The sequence below is a fragment of the Metopolophium dirhodum genome, chromosome 3 (assembly GCF_019925205.1).
Source record: "Metopolophium dirhodum isolate CAU chromosome 3, ASM1992520v1, whole genome shotgun sequence".
Taxonomy (NCBI): domain Eukaryota; kingdom Metazoa; phylum Arthropoda; class Insecta; order Hemiptera; family Aphididae; genus Metopolophium; species Metopolophium dirhodum.
This window is the reverse complement of record NC_083562.1, coordinates 4,777,583-4,789,949: the sequence shown is the minus strand read 5'-3', so window position 1 is coordinate 4,789,949 and position 12,367 is coordinate 4,777,583. Positions and strand designations below refer to the sequence as shown.

Below are 12,367 nucleotides of genomic sequence, written 5' to 3'. Positions count from 1 at the left end.
GGTACTTTAAAATTTAAATGAATGTAATATTGTGTATTTTAAAACACAACCTCTGAAAAATAATCATTTAATATGTTGTAGAACTTTCAAGATACTTACAAGTTAAATAAACAAATAAAAAAAGTAAAATATAAGTTGTCGATTAAAATCAGACTCATAAAATTATAAGCAAATTTCATTAATATAATCGAATAATTTTGTTTATAACTACAATAACTACAACCTACGAAAATAACCAATTTCGATCAAACCTGATAAACACATATTATAATACATATTATTATACATCGTTTAAAAAAAAAAAACTCAAAAGTTGTTATTATAAGTTTTTAGATTTATTGTAAAACATCGCCTGCCACCCCTAGTGATTTATAACTTATAAATGATTGTAGAATCCGAAAAAAACAAAATCATTCACATTTTATCGTGGGTTGATACATACATTTTTAGAAAAACATAGTGTTATATATTAGATATGGTTATAAATGCATATTATGTACATTCGACATTGCTTATTATTTTGTTTACGATCTATATTTGTTAACACATTTGTTACTCTATGGTTTTTATAAGTATGACGTAACAATGGTGGTTTTACATTACTTTACTGTCAAATACAGTGTTGACCGCTGAAACTAAATTGTCCGTACATGATTTAACGGAAACTTGTGTAATGTTGCGTGCACTTTAACTTGCTCTCATTAAAAAAAATATATAGACAATATAAATATGAATTATAAATAAACAATATTTTCATTCGAACAGAAATCATATGGTTTTACTAATAGTTTTAACAAAAATATGTAGAGAAATGCATATATTATATTATCAAAACACATGGGTACACATATGCATAGTGCATACCAACCCTTGTTAAATTTCTGGGATCTTAGAAATATTACAATAAATAATTAACTTTCCTTATACTAGTATATACTTAACGGGGTGCCCTGCAGAAATCTTAATTTAATCCGTTTAAGGACGCACTAAATGATCACTGACATCATTGAACTGTGATATAAATAATTGTATGTCAAATAACAATCTAGTTGTGCCCAAAATCCTGGAAAATAAAGGGACTGAGAAGTGAGGTAGTTGCAGCAATTTCTAATTTTTCTGGAAAATGTTCAGTTTTCAGTGAACGTTTAGTATTACAAAAGATGTAACTAGGCACGGCGTTTAGAAGCGTGCATAGGGGCATGGACTCTTTAGACATCATAAACTACCGATAAACTATAATCATTTGACATTTCATTCAGAAATCTGTATAGAAGTTCAAAGTGTTTATAAATTATAATCACAGCCTACAAATTTTACTATTGTATATATGTCTATCCTTCTGTGTAGGCCTAAGTGGGAGTAGAATTTTTGGACCAAAGAAACATTTTTTTTTTCAAATTTCTTATTATCTTTAAATTAGAAAATTCAAAAATTGGCGAGTAGGTAAGATGAAAATAAAATATGTTAGTGGGCAAGAAAATATGTTAATAATTTTTAAATAAGCTGGCTATTGTTTAATATAGTTTTTGAATTCAAAAATATTATGGTGTTTAAGTAGAAAATAATAGTAAACCAATAATCTGCGCCAAAAATGTTTGCCATATAAATCTAGTACAGCTGTAAATCAATAAAAAATATCAATACTTTAATTTACCTTTGGCTTATATAGGTACGCGTACAGCGTACGGTACTACACTTTGCTACATTTCGTCATTGGAAAAAGATTTTTGAAAAATACAATATAATATACATATAATATTAATAATTATTATTTATTATTGAAGGCAATAGAAATGTATTTTTGTGACAACACGTCATAGCATACACATTATAGCATACAGAAAGTCCCGTCAACCATAATCCGTATATCCACGGTAGATCAATATTATAGTATTTAAATCTGGGGTTTTTGACTAAATATATAATAAAGAATATTCTAATTTATGTCGTTAAATCAGAACACATTATGATAATATTACTGTTGAATAAAAAAAGCGTTTAATTATTATTATATCGACTTTGTATGGATGAATTTTGTGTTTTCATTTTGATGATGTTTTACCAACACAGATGGAAAAACATTTTACATTTCGAAGGTCGTTGGGTCGAAGTAGAACACTGAAAGATTTGACCACCACGTTCTTAGAGCCAAATTTTCTGAAGCGCACAAAAATCAAGACCGCTTTGCAACATCCCTGGATCAAAGAGGGCAATATCAAAATGCCCGCGGATGTGGCCATGGCAAGCGAATCGATTGCGGCCAGTGTAAGCGAACCGATAGTCACGGAGACTTCATTGAGGGTACCTGCATTTCATTACCAGCTGTCGGAATACGACAAATCGGTTAGTACCGACAACGAGTTGTTCACAGCAGTCGTAGAGGAAAGCGAGGTTATCGAACCAAAAACATTGAAACCGAAGAAATGATTTGGTGTATAATATGTGACTAGAGCAGAAAACAATATTAAAACGTACCTAAATCAACCCGCAAGAATTAAGAAGACCGTGGTTTTCTATGATGATTAATGAAATTAGTAATACAATAAGTAATAATATAATATTATTTGTAGATACTCGTAAATAGTTTATTTATATATATTATATATATACAAACTATAGTATTTACTATTTACATAATATTTTACACAGAAAAAATAAGTGTAGGTACCTACGCATTATTTTGTATTTAAATATGGTGAAATTAAGTTATTAAAATGAGATGAAATCAATATTTTATTGGATTATGAGTAGATACGTACTCAATGTAAGCATCCTACAATCAACCTCCACCTTAAATTATAAAACTGTGGTTTTCCTTACGTCATTAATCAGCATGGTAAACCACGATTTTCTTAATTCTGGTGTGTTGGTGGTGTACGTCTCAATCGTTTTCCGCTATAGTGTAAATATAAATACTTATGTATGAATAAAACTATTTACGATTATCTACAAATAATATTATATTAATACTAATTGTTGAACTTTTCTGATTTTGTTAAAAAATATATATTGCAAAATCTTTACCTATACTAAAACATTTCAAATATCAATATTTTATTCATTCGAACAAAGATGAATAAATACATATTTTATTAATTTTGTTTCACACCCACTTATTTCCACCCATTAGGCCGGTAATATTATATTGGCAAAATTAAGCCTCATCGTGGTATGTGGCTAACCAGTACCTATACCCACCGTGAGCATAAATTTGTATAAGTGACCGTATCGGTATCCGCTGCGTAAATCCCGTAAGCCTACGAATGGTCGTGTGAATGCATTTCCTGAAATCCTGTTGATGATAACTTATAATTTGGTTATGGTTATGCGAGCAGAGAAAGACGTATCGGGGCTGTCTAATACATTATAACGTGTCGTTTAATGCCATAGCTTGATAGTTATAATGCTAGGTATGTACAATTTAATCTGAAGATTAAGTACTTATAACCTATACAGAGTGTGTTAAAGTGGAGTAAGCCGACTCCATTAAATAGCGTCAAGTATTTCAAATTATCGCGCCGGTCTACAATATTATCTACGATACGTATATATATATAGCTACAACTAATTAAAATATATTTTATACGAATCGTTTCAAAAAATATACACAGACTAACATAATAATATAAAAACTAATAATAATAATAACAATGTAAAAAACCATTATGCCATTTCGTCTTACTGCAGTTATTTGTAAATTATTGGCATGCAAACATAGTGCAATATAATGTCGTGGTTTCTAAAAATAACATTTCGTGATGATTGTGACAAATACTTTAGAGTTTAAAGGTAGTTGATTTGCTCAGGGGTGGACTGGCCCACTGACTTACTGTCCTGTAGGATAGTAAGCCTTTGTACGACGAGGGCTTGGGGCCCTTCATTAATAAGCGCTAAGGGGCCATAATTAAGGGATAGCACATCTTAAATCATTATTATCTTCAACTGCAATTTCTGAATTTTGTAATAATTTCTAATTTTATAAAATACTATAAATCGATATACTCCTTGATAATATATTATTGGTGTGATTACAGTTGAAATTATGTTATACTTTTATGGTAAAAATACTAATTTCTACTCTGAATTTTTCTGAATATATATTTTCTTTTATAATAGGAGGTTAATTAGGCTTTTACAGGCCTAGTTCGCCCCTGGATTTGCTTCACGGTATACTAAATTTTTATTTAGTTAGACAAGTCTCAAATTCGTATTTTTATTCATTATGTACAATTTTTAAACAGAATAATCATTCACATCATTTTATTTCAGCATTATAAAATTATAATATTAATATTTACCTAATCGATACTACAAATTATACACCTACGTAAGTATATCAAATACCACTAATTATTGTTGAAAAAAAATATTTTCAATTAGGTTTGGACCGAATCGAAAGATTACGCGTACTGCATATAGTGGGTGTACACATAATCGCGATATAGTATAAAAAACGAAACCGATTTTAAATAAAAAGATATTATGAAAATTATATGTCCATGAGTCAGGACATAATATTAAATAAGAATGAATCTGTAAATCTTAACTGCAGGGGAAAAGAGAAGTGGTAACCGACATTAATACTTAGCGACCTTCAGACATTCAAACGGCGGAGGAAATTATTTTTCCCGTTGGTTATATAAGTCGTCTAATATTCAGACACAGTTTTTTACCGTTGGAACGAATCAATTTTTTCTGAGTCATAGGTATTATTTGTACGTTTATTTCGAACGAGATTCTGATCATATTGTCAGCATCGACAAATCGCAATTTCAACACGATGAACTCTCATAGTGCCTACTGTCTACCTACCTGTATACTTTTCGAGACTTGGGGTTTATAGTTTCACATATTATTATCAGTTCTCACACAAATTCGTTATTGAATATTTTAAAACGACTGACACATTACTATACATTGCATACTTGGCTTGTGTTCGATGAGGGAAAGCTTATTGCACACTACCTCAATAGTTTCGAACTTTACGTATTATTATACACGAGATAAGATTTTCATAATAACAGAACGGCTCGTGTAGTCGTGTGGCATTTATGACTTTGGTATAAATATGTTATTAATATATTCGTCAAACGAAAAGTTTTTAACCGTATACCGTTATTACAGTCGACATCACATAGATCGGCACGGCGGCCACGCTTATCATTATTTGGTGTTCCTAGCGTTTAATAGAGTGAATAATTAATGAAGATACAAGTAGATAAATTTTTTATGAAATTATAAATAAGTTTAGATTTTAGGTGATTTATTTCATGGCCACCGATCGCAATGTCATGAAAAAATTATTGCAAAATCAATCATTTTTATGCCTTTCCGAGAATTTAATGACGTTCTCTTCTAATTGTTAGAGTTGTAATTTTTTTTGAAAAGATATTATTATATTAATATGTGTTGCAATAATCCGGGTTAGACGTATTAATAATGTTGATTATAGAGAACGGAATTAATTCGAAGAAAAAAAGTCATTAGTAGTCATGGCTCTGTTGTTAAGATGAAAAAGGGTGAAGTTAAATAAGAATTTAAAGTAATTAGCAGATAAAACTTAAATGGATTTATAAAAAAAAATAAATAATATTTTTTATCCTAATTTATTTCCGGTAGCGTCTCAAACACAATATACATTTGTTTTAAATGTTTTAGATTATTGTTTTGTATGTATAATCCTTTAGATTTTACGATTTGATATTATAGAAAAATTAAATGCATCGGCTATTCCAATAATGTATTATATTCTCGTACTCAACGTCCCTGTGTTCTCTGTCCATATTCCCAAATTCGCCGAGTGCGACATAATAAACGACCAATCAGTAATCCAGTGGTGCAAATAGGAAAATAGTTTAGAGGGGGCTCAAGCTCCAAAAAAAAAATATATTTTTAAATTATAATATATATTATATTGTTATTTTTTGAGGGGGCTACGCCCCCCCCCCCAAGCCTTCAACCTATTTGCGCCACTGCAGTAATCAGTAAATCGTTATATGTCTAATTATAATATATTTTACACAACGTTGAGTAAAATAATAATTGTATAATAGTTATACATTTCATTTATTGATTTTTTTTTAATTTTTCAGGAACACGAATTCATTTTTTTTGTTTGGTTTAGATCGGATCGATTAGTTTTGACCTCTTAATACTATAGATTTAATATTATATTGACGAATAATTGATAAATGTTTAATAATTATATACTGTATATAATCGGACAACGTATAGTCGAAAACCTATTGAAAAAATTAACAACCCCTAATTTCTATAAAGTTTTCGGTTCGAGGACTGATGGTCTTAGTTTTAATCTCCGTAAATAATTCCGAATTACAAAAAGATTTTACCTGTTCGACGATTGTACACACAGCGAGTCGAAGAGCACTTTTTTTTCAAACCGAATCTTTTGTAAAATATTTTACAATAGGTATTTCGGTATCCTAATCCATACTTGTACAAATAATTGCATATTATGTTTATGTACAGAAGTCATAAGTACTTTATAGGATCATTTGATTATTATGAAAGGCATTGTGCAGGCAAACAAATCGCAAGGCTGAGTCAATCAATTTATAGCAGAAAAATGACGAGCCATATTATAGCAAGAACACAGTAGGTACGTACTACGTAGGTAGGTACGTTATGTAATTTTTACCTAATAATTATTCCATTGTAGAAATCTTATAATCGAGTAGAAGCAGTAGACTATGGTGACTCTGTTATTTTTATGTCTTTCCGATTATTTCGTTCAACGTTGAATAACAGTTTGTTTTCACGGTCACCATATTATAATTGATGAACGGGCCAGGAAATTATGTAAGTAATGTGATGATTGATGATTTGAAAGACACGCGCCCTTCTACTGACAACTCTTATATTTTTACAGTCATCGATTTGGAATTTGGAATTTTGGAATGACTGCTATCAAATTATAAATTATTATTTATTTAGTTATTTATAACCGTTTTTCATTGATCAATTTGGTAACACAATCATACCATTTTTTATATATAAATACGCTTCAACTACCAGGGTTATTGGCGTTTCTGAAAATTAAAAACTATTATATTTTATTATTTTAAAATAAAAAACATTACAAATACAGTTGTATACAATATTATAATCATACCTTTTGCTCTAAAAATTATTGTCTAAAGTCAATTTACTCTAATGGTATAAATTTCCAAATTTTATTTTTGTTCTTATTTTTTAATTGTTTCCTATTTACATTGATATTTCCATGGATATTTGCTCGAAAAAAAATTGTTCCGTTAGAAGTATTTATATTCCTAAAAAATATTTCTAATTACATGGATTTTTATACCATCTAAGAAAATTCCTATATTATTTCAAAAATGAGAACTTATTCCTTATTCCTGTAAATTGTCAAGTTGCAGTTGACTCTTTAGAAAATATTTTATGATTTGTAAAAATTGTCAAAGTACAATAAGTACTAAATCTAATTTTATATTTTTGTAATACGTACCATTGATAAAGACTCTTATAGACTAATATATATTACATAATTATACAGAAAGTATTCGTAGGTTAAGTTATGAATTATAATTTAGATACATCAATATTTCCAACAAATAAAATCTGGCTTACAAATTATTGTAAATAAGGGTTAATCACATTTATAAAAAAAAAAATTGGTATCGCCACTTAATATGTCTTAAATGGTATGATAATTAAAAATATGATGATTAGTTATACTTGAGAACTCCAAAAATCAGAATTTTGATTATTTCATTATTGTAGGAAAAAATGTCGTTGAGCGTAATTGGGGAATCACCCTGTATTACATAATATACCTATATGGTACACAAATAAAGGTATAATGTATAGTTTGTATTATATTATGTTTCCTTACTATTACTAGTTCGGTTTTATATTTAACAGATGCTAATAAAATGTAAATAACTTTTTTCTAAAGAAAAATGTGTTTTATATTTCAACACAAAACAATATTTATATTAAATTAGGATAAATTATACTGTTATATACTATTTGTGAGTAAATAATTTAATGTTATTCGTGATCCTTACGGCTTTTTCCACCTCTGATATTACATTTAGAAACACAATAAATATTATTTTTGAGGTTCAACTGACGAAAAATATTTTAATAATATATAACCTAATGTATGTAGAGACAATAAAGGTAATAAAATTTAATTGTCTTAAACTGTTTACTATTAGTTACCATATATTATACCTTACGTACAATAGTTTATATGTATTAAGTCTATTAGTATTTATTCGTATTTTTCTCCATGTAATTATATTCATTTTACTGTAGATACCTTTCTCCGATATCAAATTGCTTTTTTTTTATTTAATTACATTTTCTTAAAAAAACAGTTATATGGTCTCTTAATGTATATATTTGATCATGACATAACGTTTAATATTATGAGGTTGAAATTATATGTCTTCTATACAAATGGGTTTAATTAATTTAAAAGCGTGTTCATAATGTTATGAATTCAAAACAAATTTTATTGTACTTTTAGCTTTTTACTATGTAATACCTACCTAGTTTTCGACAATTGATAAGAAATAAAATCGTTAACCAAATTAAGAATACTTAATATTATATCTACAAAAATTATATTCGTCAGTTCACATCTCACATTATTATTATATATTATATATATATACGTATACATATAATTTGTTAGCCAATATCATTGCTAGTTTACTTATATAAAAAAATTAATATTACTAGCTTTTTAACAACATTATTTAACTCGGAATTTATGATATTATATATAATTCATTTTTGTCTTATAAAGTCTTTTATAAATTTATTGTTTTGTTGAAATTTAAAAATAAAGTCGTTTATAGTTGCCAGTGTATTATTACCTATATCACGTGTTGTTTAGACATGCAGTGTTTCTCTATGACCTGAGGATCACGTCCTCATTCGTGGTCACTACCCCGGCTCATTCGTGGTTACAGTAGATTTTAATTGAATCACCGACACAGTATTAATATAAATTGTCTGCAATATTTTTTCAGGAATAAAGCTAGCCGTTGAGTTTTGAAAAAAAATATATATAGGTAGTAGGTACTATAGATACAGGTTAGGTCAATACATAACAATTGGGACAGCTATTACGTACAACTGAAACTTCTCCTAATGGACACCTCCGAATAGCGGACGAAATTCCAGAGAGTATCCAGTGTTTAAAGACTTCACTGCTCCAAATGACATCGTTTGTAATCATACAGGTACGTAAACTTTATAATATTACGGTCGAGGGTAGGTTTTTTATTGTATTGGCAACATTGAAACTTACTACCTACATATTATTAAATTCCTATATAAAATGTCCTCTATAAAATTTAATATAACAACGTATTTTGTTCCGAACCGTTTGAAACAATTTTAATTTGATACTAAAAAAAAAAAAAAATGCTACCTATCATCACTTAACAGAAAGTTAACGGCATTTGTAGTTGAATGTGTATGTTCAATAAAAATATACACTTCTATTTACATTTTTTTTTCATTAGGTTCCTCTTTGATAAAAAAAAAGTAAAATCCAACCTTTTTAAATATATTCTACTTGTTGTATAACCCAACTTTGTCTAGGAAAAAATTATCAATTAATATTAAAAAAACTGCGTTTTACCAGTGTATCTCGGTTAGTTCGGTTGATGTACCTCAGATAATATAGCTCTTGGTATATTGCCGAACGTGGTTCAAACTACTCTCTAAACTTTTATGATATCTTTAAAAGTTCAAAAACAGTCTCTGAAATTTTCGACAAAATCGGTCGAGTAATTTTTGAGTCTAGGCAATAAACATTAACTATAGGTAATAATAATTTTATAAATAAGCTCTAATATTTGTTTATTCGAGGCCACAAACGATGATTTTATCTCAACTGTCCGAGTAACCAATACACAAAAAAAACTAATTTTTACTAGTACTATAATAATCTTTAACCAATGGTGACCAAACAAATGTCAATATCCATCGTGAATATCAAAATCCTCGTGTGAGTACCACTCTAAAAGACTCATTTTGGAAAATCCTTTCTTAGTGCACCAATTCATAGTATAAAGGTACAATCAAAGTGTCATGTCTCCAGCTATCAAAGTTTAAACTCTATATTTATCGGGGTCAGTCCGTCAGCTACATTTGATTATATTATATTATATGGATCATGATTAATCTCTGATTTTACTTTTGGCCAACGTAAGTTGATTTTAATTTTGTTAACAGTTGAGTGTTGAGATTAGGCTAAAATGTTCTAAGTAGGTTGTTGTTTATACGTATACATATAAATAATAAAATATATGTGTGGTCATGGACAAACACCGTGTAACGAACTGACCTATATAGTATTGGCAATATACATATTTAGAGTTCGAAAATCAATGAAACAGATTTTTCAGTTGATACTTAATACTTTGTGCATACCGAGTGATTCATTTAATGTAAGACTCTCATTTTTCAAAAAGTATTAGCATTTTTGAAAATATTTTTTTTACATGGATTCAAGTCGTTACAAAACAATATGTTTTAAAAAATTATTTTTTTATCCTTATGATTTTTAACTTATTTGAATGATAACATATGGTTTTAATTTCATCTTCGAAAGCAGAATTTTTTTTGAGTTTTTCGATAAATACAAATAGAATTAATTAAGACTTGATATTTATATGAGTTATAAGTATTTAAAGTATAGATGAGGGGGATGGAGTGGTACGTGGTTACCCCACAAAATCTTGGTCCACTACTCCGCTCATCTAAACTTTAAAAAATGCTTATGTCATATAATAATACTCGTCCTGAATTCCATTTTTATATATCAAAATATTTAAAATGTTCTGCTTTGGAATATGAAATAAAAACTGTATGTTGTATTTAAAAAAAAAAAATTGGATTAAACTTATTAAAAATGTTATTTTTAATATTACTAGAAACCATGTAGACATTTTTTTTCAAAAACATTTATACTTTTTGAAATAATGAGTGGTTCGTGATAAAAGAATCACCTGGCATGTTAAGATTGCTGGTGCTTTGACGAATTATAAGCCCACACGCTTCAATACAAAATGATGTAATCATTATTATAGTGAGAAATTTCCTATATCATATAATATAATATGAACGCTAATATTAAGAAAGATCATTAATTAAGGCTGAAACTGCAATAATATATTCAATATAATCCTAGAGCTGCAGTGCGTATTGCGTGTTTATTTAATATTTTAGATTGCCATTAAAATACGCAATTTCACTTAAAATATATACTCCACAATATTATTGTACTTATTTTCGTCTGGAGAAATAATAATTAATCGTCTCAGACAAAACGACGTTTGGGTACCTATACATTATGTTTTTGATTTAATATTTCTTATCTTAACAACGTGAAATTGTATTGCATATTTTATTTCGTGTCGGACGCAGGTATACGACTGCATGCTGTGTTACATATTATACACTTACATTCTCTGCGCGCTATATTAATAATTGTTGACTCCGGACAGGACCGTTTCGAGATTAACATATTTTATTATAAATATTACAGTTTTGATTATATGCAAAACAATATCCAGGGTTATATTTCTATAGACACAATGGCGCTTCTTCAGTATATTGTATTGCAATAATTATACTATATTTATGCATCGCAGTAGGTAGGTAGGTATTTACATTATCAGGTATATTTGTTATAAAAGTTTTTTAATATATTATGTAAGCATCTGTACGTGGAACGCAACGATATAATAAAACGGCCCTACTGCCTGCAAAACGTACCCAAAAGTGTTTGTTTTATCGATTTATTTTCTAAAACGCCACTCAGTATATACGACCGAATCATATGCAATGACGAGCGTTTTTCGAGTTCTAAACTGGAGATACGATCGTGTACATGGTGAAACGTCTATAAGAGGGGGAAGAGCTGACTGCTAAATTGTTTTTTTGCACCCATACCGAAGACGCTTCGACAATGACTTCATCGTCTACACAGTGCACATATTATTACTATTTTTTTTTTTAATATTACATAGGTACATATTGTATAAGTATAATATTAGTAAAAGTTATATTTATGATCATGTCAGTACATAATAAATACGACATGTAGGTACACGGATACCTCAATAAAAGCAGGGTTTTGTCTTCGGGACATATTATAACAATAATATTGGCAATTGCATATCCGTGCTATGTACAGTAAAATATAACAGGATATGCAAATACATGTCTTAAAATACAAACAATTTGAATTCGAAATGACTGTATTTTGTATGTTTAAAGATGTATATGTATAGAAAACAGATCCAAAACAAATATATTATGTTTTTAATAATGAAAAATACATATTAATATATTATGG

At 28.6% G+C, this 12,367-nt stretch overlaps 1 protein-coding gene across 4 annotated transcripts in view; it reads left to right on the top strand.

Moving 5' to 3' along the window:
* LOC132941119 (testis-specific serine/threonine-protein kinase 3-like) overlaps positions 1 to 7,245 on the top strand; it is a 30,295-nt gene extending 23,050 nt beyond the window's left edge. For 2 of the 4 annotated variants that reach the window (XM_061009024.1, XM_061009027.1), the window contains exons 3-5: positions 2,071 to 6,619; positions 6,680 to 6,819; positions 6,890 to 7,245. In XM_061009024.1, the coding sequence (XP_060865007.1) occupies positions 2,071 to 2,427 (357 nt within the window). In that variant the 3' untranslated portion in view covers positions 2,428 to 6,619; positions 6,680 to 6,819; positions 6,890 to 7,245. The remainder of the gene's footprint in view (positions 1 to 2,070; positions 6,620 to 6,679; positions 6,820 to 6,889) is intronic. The other 2 variants (XM_061009023.1, XM_061009022.1) reach the window with 1 other exon arrangement.
* Positions 7,246 to 12,367: the final 5,122 nt, after the last annotated feature.